Below are 26,493 nucleotides of genomic sequence, written 5' to 3' on the forward strand. Positions count from 1 at the left end.
AGTATCCTTTAAAAATAAACATACTTTTTTTTTATGTCAGAAAATCCACTGAACAGGGGTTTGAAAAGAAGTGAAAAGGGAGTTGAATTCCTTATTATGAGGATACTTATATCTCAAAAACTGAAGACGTTACATACGTTAAAACTGGTATTTGGAATTTTCTTTAATAAAGAAACATGTATTTTGTGTTTTTGGAAAGTGCCCTTAAGGGTGGAAAGGGGGGAGTGAAAAGAAGTGAAGTTGAATTATTTTTATGAGGATATTTATACCTACAAAATTGAAAATATTACAGATGTAAAAATTGGTATTTGGATTCTCCTTCAAAAATAAAGAAACATGTACTTTTTGTTTCTGGAAAATCCACTTGGGGGAAGATAAAAGTGAAGTAGGATTTGAATTATTTTTATGAGGAAACTTAAATTCCAAAAACAGAAGATTTAACAGACGTGAATATTGGTATTTTGGATCACCTGTAGAAATAAAGAAACAGGTTTTTTTAAGGAAAATCCACTTAACTGACTGAAAAGAATTGAAAAAGTGGGTACGTTTTTAAAATGAGTATATCTCAAAAACGTAATTTGTTACAGATGTGAAAATGGTATTTGGAATCTCCTTTAAAAATAAAGGAACATAATTTTTGTTTTGTTTTCAGAAAGGCCACTTAACGAAATTGCAAAGTGGAGAAAAATGAGTTGACTTCTCTTTACGAGACATATGTGGAAATTGGTATTTGGAATCTCATTTTTAAAAATAGAAACACTTTTTCTTTTTGACTTGAAAGAGGACTGTTCCCATATACACACTCTTATGTCGCATGTTCCAGAGTTCGCTCTGTCAGTAGCCTGGTCTTCGTAGCCCCGAAAGGCAATAACACAAACGTGGTTTGAAAAGAGGTATTGGGGTAAATGAAACTCAACTTTTCAGTGAGTTTTTTATACTTTAGGAATTTTCGGATAATGTCTCAGTGCATTACCGAGGAACGACTCCTTTTATAAAATTACAAAATCCAAGAGTGCAAAGCCGCAGGTAATAGCTAGTTTAGGATATGAGAGCTGATCAATTACCCAAGGTTTATTGAAATCTGTCTCGTCCTACCCAAACAGCTCCCTTGTTAATATTAGAAAGGAAGCAATATGAGGAGGGTGGAGACACACACACACACACACACACACACACACACACACACACACACACACACACACACACACTCTCTCTCTCTCTCTCTTTCAGTTTAATCACCTCTTAAAACAGCCAGAGAAAATGCAGCTGCAATATTTTGATAAACAACAATGCACAAATTTACCTGCATGTGCTGGCCATGTAACTGTAATTTCTTTTTTGCTGTGCTCTCATAATAATCATAAAATTCGAGGAACGTCTTTTCCATAACTTCACGAAGGGCATCAGGAACAGTGAGGCACGTATCATTTTCTAACATTCCACAAACCGCCACTCTAAGAGTTTCATGTTGGATGATTTCATTATAGCGAGCCATGTCTCCTGGATTTCTCTCCTAGAAACAAATCAGACATTATATAGAATCTCTCATCTACAAAAATAATTTCATTTCAGAAGATAAACATTCTACTTACTGTTTCAAATCCAGGCTCATTGTGGTATGGTTTCTCATTCAGAAGGCTCTGAATAGAAATGAGGACACTGGCAAGGCTCTGTGCCGGACTCCAACATGGCCCCGTCCATGTGCTGTATTAAAAATTAATATTTACAATGTTTTAAATAAACAAGAAGGACATTATTTAACTCTACAGCACAACTGCAGTTTTACATGCCTAGAATCTGTTATTCCCTAGTAGCTGAATATGATAAAAGGAATGAAACGCAAGGATTCAAACAGATTGTCTGTTTCTCGTGTGTGTGTGTGTGTGTGTGTGTGTGTGTGTGTGTGTGTGTGTGTGTGTGTGTGTGTGTTTTTCATACATTTTATTCACATTATTTCCTTTCTGGTATCATTGCTATTACTGTAATTTCAGTTACATATTTTATTTATATTTTTAATTAAATCCTTAAACTTAATAATATTTTTTAGAGTTGTTATTCTTTAGTCTGTGATGCAGTTTCAGGTATCACTTGGCAGTCTGGATGGATCAGCTTACCTGTTCAACCTTGGGTTCTCCGACTCATCATCACCTGCAGTTGAATTATTATGCTATCTACTACCTTAAATTATCGGCCACACAGCTTAGTTCAACTCTAATCTGCGACAGTTTGTGTGCTCTGTTTACATAATACATCACTAGATTCCATCACAGACTTTATCATGTACAGCCCACCAAAGCAGGGGAACAACCGCATGACTGCACACACAAACGTCAATGCAGGAGGAGGTACCATGTGCTATGCTGATATGTGTTGGTTCCCCTGTATTCAGAATGCATGATGATGATTGTTGTTTAAAGGAACCTAACAGCGGGGTCATCAGCCCCTAATGGTACGAGGTGAACGAAACTAAAATTAAAACCTCAAAATCTATCCACTGACTAGAATCTAAAATGAATGATGATGAAAAAATGATCATGAAACAAAACAATCAGTGGATCCAATTCACAATGCCTTCATTACTGGGATAATGCTCATTATCTAAAGGGGTGCATAATCCATGTCACCGGCCCCTCATAATGGTACTAATCACTTGTAAAGCAGAACCATGGTGTTCCTCCTATAGTCATACTAATCACAGGTAACGCAGACCCATTCTGAACACAGTGGAACCGACCAGTGGAATACACACGATGACCATTATCACAAACAACCCCAGACCTGTAATGTTTCTCGCATAATGGTACTGCTCCTATGTAACGTAGACCCACGATTTTCCTCGCAAGTAATGTCGACCCATGGTATTCCACACGTAATGGTACTATATAATCACAAGTATTCTCATGGTTCTAATTTCATCATCCCTTGGTTGCCCCTTTCAGTTGCCTTTTACAAAAGGCAGGGGATATCGTAGGTGTATTCTTCGTCTGCACCCCCCCCCCCCCCCCACGGGGTCAAAATGCATAAATCCAGCTCTCCTATTACTGTAATGTTCCAACTCCCTTCCTCTGGGACATGGTATTTCAGAGGCCCATAATGGGTGATGAGTGTTGAAATAACCCAATAAGAGGAAAGGAGATGGAAGCTGATCTATAAGATCAATTACAGTGGTGGAAATTAGTATAAAGGCATGTGGTTTTGTGTGAGGGAAAAGTTTATTTACTTATTTAGTATTGCATGCAATTTTTCCCTATATTTTACAATCAAAGCATACAAAATACATTCTCATTTTACCTTCAACATTAGTACTTAAATAAATAAAAGAAGAACGACGGCCGTACAGGTGGAAGTTGGTATAAAGGCAGGTCCGCTCTTTGAATATAAACAGTTATAGCTTTGAGGTGTGTCTGCAAACGTAGTACAGTTCACATGTACAGCAGTCGTAATAATGCCATGTGGAAAACCTCTCTCAGGTGAAGAGCAAGCAAGTATTAAGGCTTACAAAGAAGTTGGCCAGTCTAATTGCCAAATTGCTAAGAAATTAGGGCATTCAAGATGTATTATTGATCATTTTTGTCAAATCTGACGCACAGTACAGACAAAATGGCAAATATGGCCGGACAAGAAAAATTGTCAGCATCAGACAAGCGTTTGATTCTTCATAAAGCAAAAGTCAACAGCTTGTGTTCCTCTCAAATCGTTGCTGATTTGCAGTTACCTGTCACCTCGAGACACGTTAGACAAATCCTAGCTGAAGATGAGAATCATGCGTTCAAGAAACAGCTCTATCATCATCATCATCATCATCATCATCATCATCATCATCATTTCCCTTTATCCAGCTGTAGCCGGGTAGGGGTAAATATGGTTCCTCTCCACTTTCTTCGGTCTTTCCACCACTCCTCCTCCAACACTGTGTCCCAGTCCAGGCTTCTTTCTATAATGCTGCGTTGGATGGTATCCTTCCATCTCAATCGTGGTCGTCCACGGCCTCTCCTTCCTTGGATTTGCATTTCCATCACCTTTTCTGGCATTCTTTCGTCGCTCATTCGCTTTATGTGCCCAAACCATCTTAGTCGGCTCTTCTCTATTCTATCATTCATTTTTTCCACTCCAATTTCTTCCCGGATTTTCTCATTCCTTATTTTGTCTCTTCTACTCTTCTGTATCATACTCCTCAAGAACATTTCGGCTGCCTGTATTCGACTCTCATCCTTCTTTGTCATTGTCCAAGTTTCTGCTCCGTAAGTTGTTATGGGTACATAATACATCTTGTACATAGTATCCTTTGCTTCCATTGGCACATCTTTGTTCCATAACATGTTTCTTACACTACGATAGAAACAACTTCCAGCTTGAATCCTTTTACTAATCTCAGCATCCAGTCGAGCATTCTCCATTAATTCACTCCCTAGGTATTTAAACGTTTCCACTACTTCCAGGGGCTTGTCAGCAAGTCTAATCTGACCTTTCCCTTCTTTCTCCCCTCTAGTCATAACAAGAGTTTTACTCTTTTGTACACTTATTTTCAATCCACATTCTTCGATCTTCCCATTCACCACATTCAACTGTTCTTGAACCTTCCTGTCGTCTTCTCCCCAAATCACAATATCATCTGCAAATAACATCATGTTCATTTCTCTTCCTCCATATGCTGCTTTTGCTGTTCTCATGATGTCATCCATTACTATTGTAAACAGGATTGGTGATAGAACACTTCCCTGTCTCAGCCCACTAGTGATTTTGAACCAACTTGTCCTGCCAACTTGCGTTTGCACGCAACTACAACATTGCTTATACAATGCCATGATCATTTTTATTAATCCCTGTCCAATTCCTTTTTGCACCAGACTGTCCCAAACTTTCGTCCTGGGGACACTGTCATATGCCTTTTCAATGTCAATGAATGTCATCACCATATCATCCCTGTACTCCCAATGCTTTTCCATTAGTTGTCTCATAATGAAAATGGGCTCTATAAGCCACCTTTAACACTGAAGTTTCCTGAAAAACATATGCCATGGACCAAAGAATGGAACAAAGTAGTCTTCAGTGATGAGAAGAAGTTTAATTTAGATGGACCAGATGGTTTTCAGTAATATTGGCATAATCTCCATAAAGAACAACAAGTTCGGATGAGTAGAAATGTTGGCGGTGGCAGTGTTATGACCTGGGCAGCATTTTATGCTAAAGTTACTTCTAAAATAGCAAGGCTGCACCCCAAATTGAAATCTGATTATTACAAAGAAATGCTGGAATTTGAATTGGTTCATATGTATGAGGAATTTGAGGATAATTTTTTTCAACAAGATAACACTGGGCTTTACAAGTATGCCAAGACAGAGCAGTGGTTTCAAGATAAAGGAATTAAACTTACGTATTAGCTGGCCATCAAGAAGTTCAGATTTAAATACAGAAATTTTATAGAGGATACTACCAAGACGTGTTTATCACAATGGACAGCAGTTTGAGACTGTAGCTGAGCTAAAAACTGCAATTCGAATGGAGTGGACATCGATCCCAGAAGAAGTGATCACTCTTCTTGTACAATCAATGCTCAAGAAGATTTTCACAGTTATTATTTATTATTAGAAAAGCGCACGAATGTGCATTACAAAGATTATTGACCGTTTTAGTCTTTGCTATAATCGCATAGAGATTTGTCATTTTTACACCTTGTGATATATGTCACAGAACTGATCACACAATGAGCACTCACATTTTTCATTTGGGTCGTGATAAGACATATTTTTACATATTTTATGGTGGTACCCATGCATTGCTAGTTTTATTATCACATGCCTTAGGTTCTGGTTGGCGTTCGTCCAATTTTGTTCCAACATGGCATCTGTGCTGTAGAACTCTAGCGGAATTTCTTCTTCCGCCTCTCCGCTAGGTGTGCTTCTACATTCTTTGTGGATAGGGTTCCCCTGCTAGTTCGTATGTTAGGCGGGAACGCGTGTATTTTGAGATGCCCATTATGGTCTTTAGGAATTTTTCTTTAACTCCTTCTATGGCGGCCAGGTCTTTCTTTGTTAGTCTTTTCCATATCAAATTGATTCCATAGGTGAGTAGTGGTAGGATCTTTTTGTCGAACAGGCGCATAGCTGTTTTTAATGATAACTGCTGTAGATTGTTGATGTCGTACATGGCTTTCATGTTGATGTCGCACATGGCTTTCATGGCTGCAACTACTTTGTATTTTATGTGTAGTCTGAACATCCCAGTAGTCTGTAAGGTTATTCCCAGGTATTTGAATGAATTTACTATTTCCACTTTGCCGTCTTCATATTCTACATTGTCGTTTGCTGCATTTCGTCCGCCTTTCTGAAAAACCATATGTTGAGTTTTATCGAGTTTATTTTCAGACTGTTATTTCCTGCCCATTCAGCCAGCGCTGAGAAGGCGTGTTGGAGCTCTTCCTTCTTTGTTGGCCCTAGGACCATGTTATCTGCATATATGTAGATCACTGCATCCTTTGCTCTTTCTCTGATTGCTGTTGTTACATCCGCGGTGGCAATATTGAATAGTATGGGGCTGAGGGGATCACCTTGCAGCACACCATTAGTTTGGGTGATTTCCTTTGTTTTGTGGGTCGCGTCGTCTATGGTGATCTGCTTGTATGCCAGAATATTTCTTATTAGAACTGTAAGGGGGTTTTGATTTCCAATCATAGTCTGGAGTTTTGACATTAGTTTTTTCCTGTCTATTATGTCGAAGGCTTTTAAACAGGATGATGCATCAGATGAGACTGAGCAGTATAGTCATTGCAACTGCTTACTGCTACACGGTGTTCCGGAAGAACCATTCCAGGATATTTATAACTAATCTCTGGACATAATTAAAAGTAAATTTTCAATAGAGCTATCAATGAGTGATGTTGACTGCTGTCACTGACTGGGGCACCGAAACGGACATCTGCACAAGTGGCTGAGTAAGGAAATCGCCCGATTATAATAAAATTCCTGCACTACCACGATCAAGATCGTGTGTGGTGCGCCAAGCGTGCACTGAAAGATAGTGGTCTACTTCTCACAGAGACCCTTACAAGTGTGAGGAAAACTATATTAAATCGTGCCAGGGACTTCTGGGGACCAAGAAACTGCTGGACTCAGGACAGGAGAATATGTGTTTTTAAAAAATTCACAGAGACTCAAATGTGCACGATCACGTAATTCAATGCCTTAGCTATGTAGGAGGAACGAATGGAGGGAGAGAGAGAGAGAGAGAGTGCAAGCTCATTTTATTTCATGTACCTACTATTAGTTTTCCTATTATGTTGGTAGACGAGTCTATCCCTTGTGTCAATGTCCCATTCAACCCAACCTTCACCTCTCCCATACCATGAGGTAAGGGGATCCATATTGAGGCAACAGCTGGTGGACTACCTGAGAGTTTTCTACTGTTTTCATCTAAATTCACTATCCATTGCAGCTCACTTGGAAGAACAAGCTATTTTTGAAATTAATAAAGTGCATTGTACTGGCATATCAGAAAGCTTGTTATGCAGAGATTTGCTGTCTCCTGCAGTAAATTTCCTAAATCTCTATGGATACTTGCTTTTACAATATGACAGCATTGACAAGGAGATGGAACAGCTTTCTACTACAGGAGTGATTTAAAATGTAAGATTATCTGCACCTCAGACCCAAGCCTTCCTCTGCGACTATATGTTTGTTGAACTCAAATATAATTTATTTATTTATTTATTTGATTTTTTGAAAGTACACAGGCAGTAAGCCCAATACAGTACCTTCTTAACACAACAGTCAACAGTACTTATAATGCATACATGTAAGTAAAGATAAATACACAATAATAATGCTGAAGATAATAAAGACAAGGAAGAAGAATGAATGGAAAACACATACACAGAGACAATGACAATCCAGAGTACAACAATGATTATTTCTACACTATAAAAATACAAGAATTGCAACAAAGATATAAATAAAGTAGTAAGTGACTATATTAATAAATAAGTTAAAGAGCACCTATTATATAGAAAAGGAGTCTGAATTTATAAATTAGAAACACAGGCCTTTAAATGTATATTAATGACAGTGTGTGATTCTGAAAATAAATCTATTCCTGCACCAAATGTGTTATAAAATCGTAGCATTTTAATAAATGGCGAGTTCAAGTGATGAGATGTTCTAGATCTTGGAACTTGAAATACTGTGTTCATGCGAGCTCCAGCTCGTGGAACATGAAAGGAGATAAAATTGAGCAGTCCTATGGAATTAAATTTATTTCTTACGATTGTGTTTAACGTTTTTAGAGAAATAATGAATCTTCTGTTGCGCAACGACGTGAGGTTAAAGTTACTTCTTAAATACCGTGTTGATGTATCAAAAGGGCAAAATGTCTTATTTGTTTTATAATACAGATACCGCAAAAACTTGTTTTGAACAACTTTAATAGTATGTATTTGTTCGTTAGAACACGGGTCCCAAATTACAGATGCATATTCTAATTTACTCCTAACAAGGCTAGTAAATAACTGAATAACAATCAATGATTGAGCAAATAATTTAGAACTCCTTATTATAAAACCGAGCATACGGTTGGCATCGTTCGTTATTTTTGTAATATGGGCTTTGAATGTTAATTTTTCATCAAATATTACTCCTAGTCTCTTATTGCCGAAACTGTTTCTAGTTTGGTATCTTTTATATAGTACGACACAATCTTACCTTTCTTTTTCCTGGTAAAAGTTACTGATTTACATTTCTTTACATTAAGAGACATATGATTCATATCGCACCATTCTACAACACGATCAATGTCCTGCTGTAGCTCATCCTCATCCTTCTTGTGATGTATGACTTTAAATAGTTTTACATCGTCAGCAAACAGCAAACAACTGGCATGACGAAGATTATTCGGTAAGTCGTTAATCAAAATTAAAAATAGAAGGGGACCCAAATTAGATCCTTGGGGAACACCGGAGTAGCTAATGTAGTTGTCTGAGATTTCACCTTTAAAAGACACAAACTGACGTCTATCTTTCAGGTAAGTACAAAACATTCGAAGTAGTGGTTTCGAGAACCCAAACTGGTGCATTTTTTAAACAAGAATTTCATGATCTACGTTGTTGAATGCTTTTTCGAAGTCTGTATAGACAACATCCGTTGTTCCGTTGTTATCCAATACATCATACAATGTCTGAGTAAATCCTACAAGATTTGTAATAACAGATCTATTAGGCAAAAATCCATGCTGAAATTCGGAAATACCTGCCTTATTGTGATTACAGATCTTAAAATATAGTATATGTTCGTATACTTTTGCAAAGGCGTCAATAATGGAAACAGGGCGGTAGTTAGATATATTTTCATGAACGCCTGCCTTCGGAACTGGTGTAATTTTTGATATTTTCCACCTTTCAGGGAAGCAAGACTTTTTTAATGAAAGGTTGAAAATGAAGGTTAGCTGTGGAACCAGTATTTCAGCACATCCTTTAATTATATAAGGTGGGATATTATCTGGACCGCTTGACTTTTTAGGTTTTAGTTTTCCACTAATGACTAGTTTTACCTCCTCTTCTGATATAGAAGTAATATTGAGCACATCCATAGTTGGTAATACAGGAATCTCATCCAAGTCCATGTTATCGATATTATAATTAAAGTCCGGGATGGTATACACCGATGAGAAATATTGCGCAAAACCTTGCGCAATATTTCCAGTTCCATACGTGTTGTCATTATAGAAATAGGCATTATCACCTATTCGCGTTTCTCTTTTACTACTAGTAAACGTCCAGAAATTATTAATATTGTGTTTTATTCCATTTTCTACGTTGTGAATATATATTTTATATGCAATGTTTATTTTAGATTTTAGTTCACTTCTAAGCTGCCTAAATCGATCGTCATAATATTTTGAAAACTTTCTCTTCCTGGCACATTTCTTTTTTCGCTTTAGAGTTTGGATAATATCATGTGTAAACCATACGGATATTTGGATTTTTGAATGAGATTCCTCTTGGGAATGCATACATCAAAACATTTGTAGAGTGAGGTGTAAAAGAAATCTACTGCAAGGTCAACGTTCTCAAAGGAATACAACGGGTTCCAGTCAAAGTCACGCACTTCACAGTAAAGTTTCATAAAATCTGCATTTTTGAAGTCATAATATTCACGGCATATGTTCTTAAAAAGGGGAAGTTTCCTGGTTGGTAACGATAATAAAGAGAGTGCGGGATGATGCAAATATTAACAGGAATTGTATATAAGTTACCTAATATTAGACAAACAGATGACTTCGAAGCAGTTTTAACAGATCTCATCTCGGTCTACGAAGATGTTATAGTCATGGGTGACTTTAATACCGACTTATTAAAACAAAATAGTGAATCGGACAAATTGTGTCATTTATTCCATGCTATGAGCATGGAAATCCTAGTACTTAACACTACGAACCACGTCAAATACCCTGATCACTCGACTCACACATTAATTGACCTTATACGAGGGTTGGAATTTAAATAGTGGCAACACTACTGTGGAGACGCTATGCAACGGAATCTAATATTGTCGCTGATAGCACATGTTGGTTACATACCCACCTTACCTCAGAGCAAATGGACTCGCCCTTCCCAAATCACCTGCATGCGCACAAGCGAGAAAAACACAGTCACGTGTGAGCTAGCGGTCTAATGTAATGTTGTCACTATGTTTTCCAAACAGGAACAACGGAGTTGGATCAAGATTGAATGTGCCAGAGGTCGTACAGCTTGAAAGTGTCATCAACGTCTTCAAGGGGCTTGCGGGGAATCTGCATTGCCTTACAGAACAGTGGCATGTTGGGTAAAAGCCTCAACGATGGTCAGCAAACTGTGGCGAACATTCATCGGACAGGTCATCCTACGAGTGAAGAAGTGCATGCTCTTGCCGCGCAACGGGACAGTGATCGAAACCAGACAATTCATGAGCATTCGCTTCAGAACTGTTGCAGAGATTCGACAGGCAGTAGACAGCACCATCAACAAAACAGGCTCTGCTAAAGGTATACTAAGACTTCCACATCGCTGGCAACAGGTTATACACAATGCTGGTGACTACACTGAACGACAGTAAAGGTTGCTAACATGTAACTCTTTTGTATCTGTTGTTAATAAATAGTTGCCACTATTTAATTTCCAACCTTCGTAATTGCAACTCAACTCCAGAAAGTCATTAAGGACGGACAGATCCCAGCTCCTGAGATTTCAACTCACGACTTACTATACTTATGTTACTCTATCCAACGACGAAAATATGAAGCATGCTACGTTATTTTAAGAGGCATGAAACATACTGACTTAGAAGACCTATGCAATAATGCATATAACTTACAGTGGGATGACATATGTAATTTTCATCTCATTGACTCAAAAGTTAACAGATTCAACTCATTAGTGCTGAACTTGTATGACAAACATACTCCAAAGAGGTAGGTAAGATTTACACCCCCACCCCATTCTCCCTGGCTGACAACTGAGATAAGATCTGTTGGTACAGACAATACAGGCGAACATGTGACAAAGAGGATTTTGAGCAATACAGGAAACTTAGGAACAAAGTTAAACAGCTAATCAGAAATAGTAAACTTTCAACAGTTAGTGGACAACAACAACAACAACAACAACAACAATAATAATAATAATAATAATAATAATAATAATAATAATAATAATAATAATAATAATAATAATAATAATCCAAACCTGGAAAAAGCTACAATTTTTGGGCATAGGCAGAGCCATAGAGGAGCAGAATCCCTCCATATCTACAGATACGTTGAGTAATTTCTTTTCTCACCCAAGTCGCACCTGTACCATTACCAGCTAACCCCACTAACTCCGCATGCTGTTCTGAGCATAACCAGTTCTCTTTCCACACCGTTAGTGAAACACAATGTTAAATGTGTGCTGTACTCTATCACTTCCGATGTGATAGGTAATGACAGTATCTCTATAAAATTAATTTAAAACAACATCGGGGTTGTACTGCCAATACTTACATATTCAACTACTGCCTGACCAATGGAGTATTCCATAACATTTGGAAAGACACACTAATAAGGCCAATCCCGAAAAACACACCCTTGGATTCTCCATCAGATTACCGCCACATATACATTCTACCACCCCTGCAAAAGCACTCAAACGTCTGATTCATGCACAAATCACTGAGTAACTGACGCAGAATTCCCTCCTTGACCCTTCTCATAATAAAAGAACGTAGTACCACGACAGCATTACTGAGAGTTACGGACTGTGACATGCAATAGACCAACGATATGTGATTGTAGCAAACACTACTAGACCTAAGCAATGCCTTTGACACAGTTAGCCCAGGGTTACTACTGCTAAAACTCCATAGTCTCAACTTTAATGGGACATCTCTTAAATTTTTTTGTACCTAACTCCCTGACACTCGGCAACAAGTATCAGTGGGAACAATGTACTCAGGATGACATAATAAATCAATAAGTGTCCCGCAGGGATCAGTTTCGAGCCTACGTTTATTTGTTGTTAGTGTGAATGACATAGGAGACACATTGAGATATAGCAAGTAGGCCTATCACATCTATGCAGATCTCCAGATTTATTACCACTCATATCCGCAAGACATACATGTAGCCATTGACTGAGTAAATTTTGAATTACGACAACTCAATGACTATGCCAAAATTACAGATTGTTAATAAATCCTAACAAAACTCAGACTATAATATTTGGTACAAAAAGAAACCTTAACCTTAAAAGTAGACATGTACCCCCAATTATGTTAAATAATACTGTTGTCATTGATGCTTTCACATTCCGCACTTATAGACATGATACTGTATACGCTTTCGGGCTTATGCCGTGTCAAAAAAATAAAGTGAAATTCTTTACGTTTCGCAGACAACTGTGCTCTGCGTTTCAGAAGAAAATCTTGACTGTCCATGAGAAAGTCTTCTTAAACAATGGCTTTTTGAAATTTAGACGTTATAATAGAAGTGGAAATGGTACATTCATTCATCACCAGATGGCTCCCGGGACATGTCACAGCGCTAGCGTTCGAAGCAGAAGCTGACCGAACCATCAGAATCAGTCTATGACAGACAGGTTTATGACACTGACAGAAGCCTGGAATGAAACATCTAGAGAGTTCTCTGCGAAATGTAAAGAATTTCACCTTATTTTCTTGACACGGCATAAGCCCAAAAGTCTATACAGTATCATGTCTTTAAATAATACTGTCGTGCCCTATTGTATGTCAGTAAGAAACTTAGGTGTTAAAATGACTGAGACGCTAAACTGGACCATACAAGAGACAAATACATGCCGTAAAGTTCAGAAACCCCTTTTTCCTCTCAAACGCTACTCTACTATATTTCCAAAACATCTTAAAACACAACTGGTAAAATCCCTAATCTTACCTGCTCTAGACTACTGCGACACTGTACGGTAGAAATTCAGTATGACTTACCACACTTTTATAGCATGATACGGATGCAATATGTTAGAAATCTTAACTGAAATACCTAGTAGTGGAGAGATATGTTCACTGCGATAGCCAAGAACCCACCCACCGTCCCCCAGAAAGAATTTTGCTGTTATAAGCTAATACAATTTATCACGTGCCATAGTCCATCACCTAACTACGTATCAGCATTTCCACTGGGTGAGACACAATGGGATATGATGTCACTCCCAGCAATGAAGTAAAATGAATTCCGTTACCAACCTGTGCACAACAAATACACAACTGCACAATAAATACACAAGTGAATGCAATCTGTAAAGAAAGAACTCTATTCAACTCACCCTAATGTAGGGGAGGGTACAGCACGCTTGTAGCTATTTATAATAACGAATAAAAGCAGTCAATGGCCATCGAGATATATCACAATCAAGGTTCATAGGATTGATTCTATGTATCACAATAGTTCATAAGCTAATTATTGGCTAATCAGAATACAAAACTTGATCAAAGAGTCTAGGCGTGATTTGCAGGTCTTGGTGTGATACCGATCACAGTGTTCCTTGCACAGTTCATAAACATAGCTCTCATTTGGTTGATGAAAGTACTTAGCCATGCACAGTTTATGGTGAAAACTGTGAAAGGCGTAGCGTGTGACAATGTGACAGGTCGTAGTTCGTTCCTTTCCAGTCTGTCATTAACATAGAATCTGTTGCATAGAATTCACTCCAGATTTCTCTTCTCTCTCTCATTGCCTCTCTTCAAGCACTTTGAGTTGGCAGTAGATGGCTGATAGCATTTTATCCTGAGATCTTTGATTACGAAGTAGCGGGCTTTAACTTTCTCAATGCTGTTAGGTCTTTCATTGATAGTCTGGGCCAGAAGATTTAGAGTCCGTACGTCAGAATTGGCACTATCTTGGCGTAAAATAGTTTCATGGCTGTTTCTATTGATAGTTGTTGGATGTTCTTTATGTAATGTATTGCTTTGATTGCTGCAGTTGATCTGTCTTTCACATGGGCTTTGAATGAAGTAGCTGTCGTTTGAAGGGTAATGCCGAGATATTTGAAGGTGTTTACAACGATGAGTGGGTTTCCCTTGTATGTTATGTTGTCCTGTGTTGCAATTCTTCCACCTTGTTTGAAGACAATTTGCAGTTTTCTTTTCGTTTATCCAAAGTCCATTCTCGTCTGCCCATTTCGAAATGGCATCAAGTGCATTCTGGATGTTGTCTCTCTCGGTAGAGGCCAGAACCATGTCGTCAGCATACATACAGAGAGATGTACTGTTGGCTACCTGTCTTATATCTTTACTAAACAATATTGAAAAAATCCTATTTATAGGTACCAGTTTGAGATAATTGTGGTGATAATGGAAGAAAATGTCTGCAACGAAATATACCTTCATGCCAGCAATAACTACAATCATCAATTCTTTTATCATCCAATAAATTAAAAGAAAGCAAAATTTAAAACTCTGTGCAAGCTTAAGCATGGATCTGACAAAGATGCATACCCAGTAGACTGTCAGACATTAGTTGTGGACTATGACATTGCAACCAACAGGTGAAAGTAACTTAAATTATAATATCAATATACAATTTCTAAAAAAATTGAAAAATAAGAATATATGAATGCCTCTATTCTTTAAACATCCTTACCCCAGGATACTTAAACAGATTTTCCCATTTTTGTAGAGATTGGGATTAAATCGAACAGTTCCTCCACCTGTTGTCATCAGCTTTACCCTCGGCGGTCGGATGGGGTAATCTGGGGGACATCGGATGAGAAAATAGAAGAATCCGCCTTCATACGGCGTATCAAAAGAACCCGTAATAAGTGCGTGTATAACAGTCATATCTTTCTCATCAGGAACGACGAATAACCCTGGTGGTGGTTCATTATAAATTGACATCATGTCCCTGAAATAAAATTGAATGTTTATTACAAAAATAGGTAAATTTTCCTTCATGTCAAGGAAAGAAACAATTCATAACGCTTAGTTTGCGGGTGAAACCCATCTCGTTTCTCTCCACGTAGAATATGTTTATATTTTTGTACTCGAAATTAATTACATCCCATACCTTTTAATGCGAAGAATGCATTGCGGAGAAGGAGTTTCCTTCTGCCAATCTGTATTCGTGACGGGGTCCCAGTCTGAGGTTAATGAGCTCAGAGAATTAACAGGTATAAGTTTGGCACTAGGAACCTTTGCCATCTTTCAGTCTCAGACACAACAGTGGTTAGAGAAGTTAATGTATCCTCCTCATATGATGTGCTACATTTTTCATCAAACCTTCACAAAGTTCAGAAAAAGTGGTAAACACTCGTAGTTTTCTGTTTCAATAAACTCAAGTCTGTACTTATCGATTTAAACTTTGGTGGTTTGATATAAAACTGTCTAAGACATCTCCACAACTTAATACTGTCAAAGTCATACCAACCTACTTCATAGTTCATACTACATCTCTCTACCATGTCTCTACCAATGTATGTAGTATGCACAAAACCGTATCATTTTTAATCTTTACGTTAGGTTGGTATACTTGAGGACATCAGCGATACGCTATCCGTGCGAGAATTGAAGTCGATATCTCGTAGGTCGCTATCCGGCAATCTGGTAAGGTTCATCCATTTGACAGCTGGAGCGACACTAGCACTTCTAGCGGCGAGGTAGAGGGAACTTGCTAGCAGAAACAATGGAACGTATTACCACTACAGGCTAAAATGGTCATAACTTCTGAACCATTCATGCAAATAATGTCCTGATAAGGTTATTCTAATCCTTATGAAATAGTGGAGGTGTACAAACAATTTATTTCGATGAGGAGTTCGAGGATAATATCAAAATATTCATTTAATTGTAAGGATATTTTTTTACCGCGGACTGTAACATAAAATCGCTTCTAGAGGGCAACCGGTTAGAAATAGGTATATACCAACGAGCTAGAAAGAGAATAGCTCGTTGGTATATACCATCACGGACTTTCTTGTAGAGGTTCTAATGCTCTACAATTCGTACGCTTACACTTGGAGTCTATCTTTGACGGTTCAGGCAGCGTAAGCCAAGAAAGTAAGTGACTGACCGACCATTTTGTCTCTTTCTTCTTATTTACTGTATATTGGATCACGGTTACTGCATTATTTCACGAGCTTCGAAATATATTCATAAATATAAGTTATTAGCAAAACTAATAATGTTAATGTTATTGGTTTTACGCCCACTAACTACGTATTCGAGCACCTTCACCACCAGACTGAGACAGGATGAGAACCCTGTATTTTTCGCTTATAAGATAGAGTACTGCTCTGAAGTGTGGATCCCCTCACAGCACTACTTAGTTAATGCCTTAGAGCGAGTACAGTTCAGATTCTCAGAATGGATCAGTAAAAAGTGTTTGGGTATCAAGCTGTCATCGACAGATTATGATTTATTCTCTACAAATATGTGTACTGAGTCGCTTAGGACTAGGCTCAGGTATGTGAACACACGTTTTATACACAAATGTATCGGTAATTTCCTTGACTGTCCCAATTTACTCCAGTTGCTACTACTTCATGTTCCTTCCTGCAATACCCGACAGGCTGTCATCTTTCACTAACCCAGGTGCAGAACGGAATCACACAGGAGCTCTTGGTTTATACAGGCCCTAAGATCCCTGAACGAAATTAGCGGGATAGTGGATATATTTCACTCGTTAGCTAGTGAAATTCGCAGACATTATATGGATGCTTCATAGACTGAGTGTTCCTTGTATCTTGTTCTGCCCATTTAGTAACTGAAAGTTATACTTCCTTCCTTCTGTCATTTCAAATGTACCGTACACTTTTCTGTTTTCATGTCTTTTCTTTTCCTTCCTTATGTGTTTTGTAAATATGTGTATATTATATATAGCTTAGTTATAATTAGTGGTAGTAGTAAGTTTTGTTAATATTGTCATTATTTGAATGTATTATATCATCCGTAATTGGAGAATCAATAACTCTGTTGATGATAAATAAACAAATAAAATAAAATAAAATAAAATAAAATAAAATAAAATAAAATAAAATAAAATAAAATAAAATATCCCAAGATAGTCTAAGAAGGCCAGTGCTCTACCATCTGAGCTGCTAATCAGCCCGGCTATAGTAATAGTAATAATAATAATAATAATAATAATAATAATAATAATAATAATAATCATTGCACCGGGAAGTACACCTCTACGCCGCACATTTGAATATTGCGCCTAAAAGAACACCTCTACTGGAGGAACCGTGAACTTGAAACTAGACCAACTTATGAATTTACTCTGAAGATGTCACCATTAAAATCTGATGAAGTTTTGTTATTTTGAAGTTTCCTGAACTGACTGTATTTCTACTTGTTTTGTTTTCTATTCATCAAGAAGTATGGACATTCTCTCCTAGAAGACACTACCAAAAAAACTATCATCATGCACCCTGATGCGAAGCCAAAGAACTTTGATTCAAAGAAGTTTTGTATTCATAAGGGTTTGTTTTACTAATCGTTGTTCATTTATTTGTGGCTTGGCAATATTTATCTTTTCTTTCCGCCAGTTTTGGATCCAGCCAATCCCTAATTTCTGTAATTAATTTTCAACCTACCACCATGTTCTTCTTCGATTTTGAGTGTAACCTTTAAATTATCCAATAAAAAAATTCCGGATTTTCTCGTCTCTTGGCCAATTGAACGTCATCTGAGCTAGTGTGTGTGCGTGTGTGTGTGTGTGTGTGTGTGTGTGTCAAGCAGGAGGCGGGAGGCGCCTCTTTCATCAGGCAGCAGTTCACTGACGAGGTATGGCCACTTAACATCTTTATTTCTGGCTAGCTCTGCAGTTTAACCCGAGGGAGAGGTCCGAAACCTTAACTATGTAAACTATTTTCCTGAAAATGTAACTTATTCCGGCTTATGTAATAACTTCATAAAATCTTTGACTGTAAATCGGGGATAGAGAGTGATGTACCCTCTCGAGTAATTTTAATTCAATCACTACTGATCTGCATTTAGGGTAGTCGCCCAGGTGGCAGATTCCCCATCTGTTGTTTTCCTAGCATTTTCTTAAATGATTGCAAAGAAATCGGAAATGTATTGAACATCTCCCTTGGTAATTTATTCCAATCCCTAACTCCCCTTCCTATAAAGGAATATTTGCCCCAATTTTTCTTCTTGAATTCCAACTTTATCTTCATATTTTGAACTTTCCTACTTTTAAAGACACCATCCAAACCCATTCGTCTACTGATGACCTCCCACGACATCTCTCCACTGACAGCTCGGAACATACCACTTAGTCGAGCAGCTCGTCTCCTTTCTGCCAAGTCTTACCAGCCCAAACTTTGCAACATTTTTGCAACGATACACTTTTGTCGGAAATCGCCCAGAACAATTCGAGCTGCATTTCTTACGATTTTTTCCAGTTCCTGAATCAAGAAATCCTGGTAAGGGTCCCATACACTGGAACCATATTCTAGTTGGGGTCTCACCAGAGACAAAGATGCTCTCTCCTTTACATCCTTACTACAACCCCTAAATACTCTCACAAACATGTGCAGTGATCTTTACCCTTTATTTACAATCATATTTATGTGATTACCACCAATGAAGATCTTTCCTTGTATTAATACCTAGGTATTTACAATGATCCCCAAAGGGAACTTTCACCCCATCAACGCAGTGATTAAAACTGAGAGGACTTTTCCTAATTGTGAAACTCACAACCTGACATTTATCCCCGTTTATCATCATACCATTGCCTACTGCCAATCTCACAATATTATCGAGGTCATTTTGCAGTTGGTCACAATCTTGTAACTTATTTATTACTCTGTACAGAATAACATCATCTGCGAAAAGCCTTATCTCTGATTCCACTTCTTTACACATATCATTGATATATACAAGGAAACATAAAGGTCCAATAATACTGCCTTGAGGAATTCCCCTCTCAATTTTTACAGGGACAGATAAAGCTTCACCTACCCTAATTCTCTATTTTCTAGAAACAGAGCCACCCATTCAGTCACTCTTTTGTCAAGTCCAATTGCACTCATTTTGGCCAGTAGTCTCCCATGATCTACCCTATCAAATACCTTAGATAAATCAATCGCAATACAGTCCAACTGACCTCCTGAATCCAGGATATCTCCTATATCCTGCTGGAATCCTACAAGTTGAGCTTCAGTGGAATAACCTTTCCTAAACCCAAACTGCCTTCTATCGAACCAGTTAATAATTTGCAAACATGTCTTATATAATCAGAAAGATTGCTTTCCCAAAGCTTACATACAATGCATATCAAACTGACTGGCCTGTAATTTTCAGCTTTATGTCTATCACCCTTTCCTTTATATACAGGGGCTACTATAGCAGCCCTCCATTCATTTGGTAAAGTTCCTTCATGCAAACAAAAATCAAACAAGCATGGGCGCCCGCAGGATCTTTTCCAGGGGGGCACATTAACAATTTTGTGGAATATAAAAACCAATATAACGTCAGCAACATTAAATTGTTTACAGAAACTTCCAGTTATAACATATGCTAGATGACTGTCAGTAATTTCAGTTTATGAAATAATCTGGTATGATATTAAACTATTGAACATCAACATCTTTAGAATTCCAGGGGGGGGCGAGTGCCCCCCCTTGCCCCCCCTTGCGGGCGCCCATGCAAACAAGCACTTCAGATATGGTACTCTATCCCAACCCATTGTCTTTAGAATATCCCCCGAAACCTTATCAATTCCAGCTGCTTTTCAAGTTTTCAACTTTTGTATCTCGCTGTAAATGTCATTGCTGTCATAGGTAAATTTTAATACTTCTTTAATATTAGTCACCTCCTCTATCTGGACATTATCCTTGTAACCAACAATCTTTTCATACTGCTGACTGAATAATTCTGCCTTTTGAAGATCCTCGTATACACACTCCCCTTGTTCATTAATTATTCCTGTAATGTCCTCCCCTTCATATTGGTTTGAGGTGACTACGTTTTGTAACTGGTTTTCTTCCTTTCGTAAAGTCTTAATCTATTCTTATACGAGTCACCTCCATACTTTGGGTATAGCCCCTGTTTCATCGGCCTAGTGCCCTTTAGGTTTTAAGAATTCATATCTAGGAGCGCAAGCATTCGCCTCCTTTCATTTTGTGTTCGGTCCATTTATTTAACTGTTATTTCTTTTTCTACGAAGGCTCTATAGGTTGGGTACGAGATACCCCTGTGTCAATTTGTAAGTTGGGCCATGGAAGGCCAAAAGGTATAAGATATTTTTGATGTTGCCATTGAGCAGGCTTCGCAGCTGAGAGCACATCAGCTCTTTTTCAAGTGTTGTAAAAAGGTGCTTCGGGAGGCTTGATATTGCATTGTGGGAGCTAGTGCTCCATGTATTAGGGGATTTCTGCCTTTGAGTAAATTTGTGATCCTTGTAAATTTGAGCGTGTAGTTCAGGATATGTAAATCTAGGGGCTTAAAGCCCAAGGTGTTAAGGTTCTGAAATCTTGAATTTGTCTTAGTCTTGTAACTGTTACGTTGGTCTTTGTTGATTTTTGAAATTCTAAAAAAATATAACCTTTGTTAAAATGTTATATTCTATTCTTGACTTTGTAGTAAAACCCATTCATCCCGGCACCTTCTTTCACCTCTGCGTTCCACGGGTGACCCCCGTAAAAAGTGGTAGCAGAGCGTGGTTGAATGGGTCTCAATTAAGCCCCTTTTGACGGCTAAACATTGGATTCGATTTGTACTCTAACAATTTTCTCAGTCACTGGAATTTTCTTTTCTTATTTTCTAAATTTGTAAACTTTTGTCATCATGTCCTGCCCTCGCGAAGTCCTCTATCCCGGCTACTTGCGCAAGGAGGAATTGATTTATGAATTATCTATTAGTAATGTTCAGACTGTAGGCACGGTTGCGGCAGATACCACCAAGCTTAAGGAATCCCTTGAATTACCTATTAGTCTCCTAATCTTGGGAGAGAAGGACACTGATGGGGCTCTGTCCACCATCACAGACAACACCACCTAGCTAGCTTCCGTAGTAAGTTTTTTTGAAGTAAGTGATCCTTCTGCTAACCAACTTAAGAGAGTGCAGGCAAGATTGTTCCACTCCTATAACAGGGTGAGCGATCTATTGTCTCTAAAATTGAAGGAAGATCATGCTAAGGAGGCGAGTAATTTGATTAATCATCTATCATAAATGTCCAATAAAGTTAGCCAATTATTAACTGGGGCAGCTGCTCCCAAAACCGACCAGCCCACTGTGGTAAACATCGTAAGTGTGGAGGATTCTTCCATAAGCGAAGAAAGCAGAAAATCGGTGGCAACTCAACAAACTTCTGCTCCATTAGGAAATGAACCTGAGCGTCGTACATCCATTCCACCATTCTTTTTAAACAATGCTGTTTCTGAAGTCTCTTCGCCCCCTAGGCAGTTACCTACTATGTCACCCGGGTTCAGTAGTTTGCATCATAATTTAGCTATGTTGCTTAGGGGAATTTCTAAATTTTCGATTAATTCTACAAATGATTCTTAAGATTTTTAGTTGAATTTCAAGATCACGCTCTAGTGTTTTCTTCATCTTCTTCTCAATTTATTCAAATTATTTATCCTTATTCCATAGGTGTCCTCTCGGACAAAATAGTCAGGGCAATAGCTGAACAATCCTCTATAGAAGACTTCCATGCACACTTTCTGTCGAATTTCATTCCGGCTCGAGCAAAGTCATCATTAATTCAAATGTACTATTACAGAGTACAGCGACTGGATGAAAATCTCGCTGACTTCATCCAGGACATTAAGTTCTACACCAGGGTATACGCTCTTCATATCCCTGAAGATCAAATTGTGCAGACTATTGATGAAGGGATTTCCCCGCCCTACAGGTCGTACTTGTGTTTTGCGTCGCGTCCTCAAACTTTTGTTGAATTAGAGGCTATGGCTGTCTCAGCCGAAGGAGTGCGGTATGCCGACACCTTACGTGTCGCTAAGGAGCCCCCTCCGTCTACGATAATTTTCGGCTTCAACCTCGCCGAACCTTCACCACCCGTAAATACTATGCTTGTGGGTCGGCAGATCATATCCGTAACAAGTACCCAGTAATAAAATTAAGTGGGACAAAGAATGGAGCAGGTTCATCACAAGAATGTTTCAAGTGTGGCTCCTTTAATCACCTCGCCAAGAATTGCCCTAACGCCAATAGCACCCCCTCCTGTACAACTTCTGGTGCAACCTCCGCGAACTCGAATAATAGGTCAACGACTAGTGTCATCGGCTGAGTCGGCAGGCTCATCTTTTTCAGGCTCAGCCCCTCTTAAACCCAGCGAAAGCTCAGGTACGAATCAGGTTTCCTCTAATTTATCATTCGAAGCTTCTAATGAATGCCTTAAGATTGCAACGGAGTCTCCCGCACGGGTACCTTTTCTAAAAATTGAATTGAACTATGAAACGGTCACCGCTCTATTAGACTCAGAGAGTGCTTGTTCCATTATTTCGGCTGAATGGTACTCTAAATTAAAGTCTGTTTGTACATTTTCTGACTATTGTTCATCTTTCGTTCAATGCATTTCGGCCAATTCCTTTCACTTAGAAATTTTAGGTTTCATCTCTGTCAATATTCGGATTTCTAAATTTACTTGGAAAGTTAAATTGTTTGTGGCTAAGAACTATTCTTGCCCGGTAATATTGGGAGCGGATTTCATGTCTTCTACTGGTCTAGTGCTCGACATTCAGAGCAAGTGGTGCACTTTCAAATTTGGCCAATATTGTAAAATTCCCTTGCTTAAATGTAATTCTGCATCATGTTCATCTGTTTCGCCTACCAGGATGAGATGTTGTTAGACCTTAGACATATACCTGAGGAGCATGCTGATAAAATTCGTAAGTTATGTGAGTCGTTTCCTGATGTCTTTTCTGATACTCTTGGTGTCACTGACCTTATTGAATACAAGATTGAGGTTATGGATTCGATCCCCGTTAGGTTTCCTAAAATGAAGACCCTCAAGGAGATCATGTTTCCTCTACCTCGTCGCTTGGAGCGCTGTAGTCGCATCTGATGAAAAATATCATCAGAGCTTCGCGAATGTATTCTGCACAGCCGTCTCGATCCTCTTATACTGCCTGCTCTATGCCACTATTTTAACACAGGAAGGCGCGACTACCGACATTTCTCCGAGTCGCCGTAAGAGTGCAGCAGTAGACGCACAATCTTCGCTGTTAGTGTGGGTGTAGCACTGTGTTATTGGTGCATGAATGTGTGTGTAAACCTGAGTTATTTCGTACAATAAGTAAACGTGTCTGGTCACTTTCGTTCGTACAAGAGATATTTTGTATAGAACTGTGAAATGAATTAATCATCAATCAATCAATACTGATCTGCATTTAGGGCAGTCGCCCAGGTGGCAGATTCCCTATCTGTTGCTTTCCTAGCCCTTTCCGAAATGATTTAAAAGAAATTGGACATTTATTGAACATCTCCCTTGGTAAGTTATTCCAATCCCTAACTCCCCTTCCTATAAATGAATATTTGCCCCAGTTTGTCCTCTTGAATTCCAACTTTATCTTCATATTGTGATCTTTCCTACTTTTATAAACGCCATTCAAACCTATTCGTCTACTAATGTCATTCCACGCCATCTCTCCGCTCTCAGCTCGGAACATACCACTTAGTCGAGCAGCTCTTCTTCTTTCTCTCAGTTCTTCCCAACCCAAACATTGCAACATTTTTGTAACGCTACTCTTTTGTCGGAAATCACCCAGAACAAATCGAGCTGCTTTTCTTTGGATTTTTTCCAGTTCTTGAATCAGGTAATCCTGGTGAGGGTCCCATACACTGGAACCATACTCTAGTTGGGGTCTTACCAGAGACTTATATGCACTCTCCTTTACATCCTTACTACAACCCCTAAACACCCTCATAACCATGTGCAGAGATCGGTACCCTTTATTTACAATCCCATTTATGTGATTACCCCAGTGAAGATCTTTCCTTATATTAACACCTAGATACTTACAATGATCCCCAAAAGGAACTTTCACCCCATCAATGCAGTAATTAAACCTGAGAGGACTTTTCCTATTTGTGAAACTCACAACCTGACTTTTAGCCCCGTTTATCAACATACCATTGTCTGCTGTCCATCTCACAACATTTTCGAGGTCACGTTGCAGTTGCTCACAATCTTGTAACTTATTTATCACTCTATAGAGAATAACATCATCCGCAAAAAGCCTTACCTCTGATTCCCCTCCTTTACTCATATCATTTATATATATAAGAAAACATAAAGGTCCGATAACACTGCCCTGAGGAACTCCCCTCTCAACTATTACAGGGTCAGACAAAGCTTCACCTACTCTAACTCTCTGAGATCTATTTTCTAGAAATATAGCAACCCATTCAGTCACTCTTTTGTCTAGTCCAATTGCACTCATTTTTGCCAGTAGTCTCCCATGATCCACCCTATCAAATGCTTTAGACATGTCAATCGCGATACAGTCCATTTGACCTCCAGAATCCAAGATATCTGCTATATCTTGCTGGAATCCTACAAGTTGAGCTTCAGTGGAATAACCTTTCCTAAAACCGAATTGCCTTCTATCGAACCAGTTATTAATTTCACAAACATGTCTAATATAATCAGAAAGAATGCCTTCCCAAAGCTTACATACAATGCATGTCAAACTCTCCTGTAATTTTCAGCTTTATGTCTATCACCCTTTCCTTTATACACAGGGGCTACTATAGCAACTCTCCATTCATCTGGTATAGCTCCTTCGACCAAACAATAATCAAATAAGTACTTCAGATATGGTACTATATTCCAACTCATTGTCTTTAGTATATCCCCAGAAATCTGATCAATTCCAGCCGCTTTTCTAGTTTTCAATTTTTGTATCTTATTGTAAATGTCATTCTTATCATATGTAAATTTTATTACTTCTGTGGCCTTAGTCTCTTCCTCTATCTCGACATTATCCTTGTAACCAACAATCTTTAGATACTGCTGACTGAATACTTCCGCCTTTTGAAGATCCTCACATACACACTCCCCTTGTTCATTAATTATTCCTGGAATGTCCTTCTTGGAACCTGTTTCTGCCTTAAAATACCTATACATACCCTTCCATTTTTCACTAAAATTTGTATGACTGCCAATTATGCTTGCCATCATGTTATCCTTAGCTGCCTTTTTTTGCTAGATTCAATTTTCTAGTAAGTTCCTTCAATTTCTCCTTACTTCCACAGCCATTTCTAACTCTATTTCTTTCCAGTCTGCACCTCCTTCTTAGTCTCTTTATTTCTCTATTATAATAAGGTGGGTCTTTTCCATTCCTTACCACCCTTAAAGGTACAAACCTGTTTTCGCATTCCTCAACAATTTCTTTAAACCCATCCCAGAGTCTGTTTACATTTTTATTTACCGTTTTCCACCGATCATAGTTACTTTTTAGAAACTGCCTCATACCTGCTTTATCAGCCATATGGTACTGCCTAACAATCCTACTTTTAAGACCTTCCTTTCTATCGCATTTATTTTTAACTACCACAAAAACAGCTTCATGATCACTAATACCATCTATTACTTCAGTTTCCCTATAGAGCTCATCTGGTTTTATCAGCACCACATCCAGGATGTTATGCTAATAGATATTTCAAACGTGATTTTAAGGTGTTGGTACTTGTTTCTTTTCGTTTGTGTAAGTCCTATTTTTCGTAGAACTGATACTTCAGATTCTTTCACCGAAATATTCAACTGTTGTGTACCATTTTGCCAATCTCGGCAAGGTGGTTCACAGCCAGAAAAGATACGACTCCATGAAATACCGTCTAGAAGGAAATTAAGAGAAAAGCGGCTGTCGGCTTTGTCTAGGCAAGGATCTAATAAAGGAAGTAATTGGTTATCCTCAGATTACTCTCGCATCTGTGCCTTTACACCTTATTTCAGAAGGTGATGGAACCTCCGCGGCTCAGGCGGCAGCGCGCCGGCATCTCACCGCTGGGTTCAGTGGTTCAAACCCCGGTCAATCCATGTGAGATT

The 26,493-nt window shown here is 38.5% G+C and overlaps 1 protein-coding gene across 1 annotated transcript in view; it reads right to left on the reverse strand.

Annotated features, from left to right (window-relative positions):
* The window catches only part of LOC136864163 (ubiquitin-conjugating enzyme E2 Z), a 65,648-nt gene extending 49,744 nt beyond the window's left edge, over positions 1-15,904 (reverse strand). Inside the window, exons 1-4 of the mRNA XM_067140814.2 lie at positions 15,541-15,904; positions 15,118-15,378; positions 1,593-1,704; positions 1,304-1,513 (exon numbers count right to left, since the gene is read on the reverse strand). Of these exons, the coding sequence (XP_066996915.1) occupies positions 1,304-1,513; positions 1,593-1,704; positions 15,118-15,378; positions 15,541-15,674 (717 nt within the window). The 5' untranslated portion in view covers positions 15,675-15,904. The remainder of the gene's footprint in view (positions 1-1,303; positions 1,514-1,592; positions 1,705-15,117; positions 15,379-15,540) is intronic.
* Positions 15,905-26,493: the final 10,589 nt, after the last annotated feature.

The sequence above is a fragment of the Anabrus simplex genome, chromosome 1 (assembly GCF_040414725.1).
Source record: "Anabrus simplex isolate iqAnaSimp1 chromosome 1, ASM4041472v1, whole genome shotgun sequence".
Lineage (NCBI taxonomy): Eukaryota > Metazoa > Arthropoda > Insecta > Orthoptera > Tettigoniidae > Anabrus > Anabrus simplex.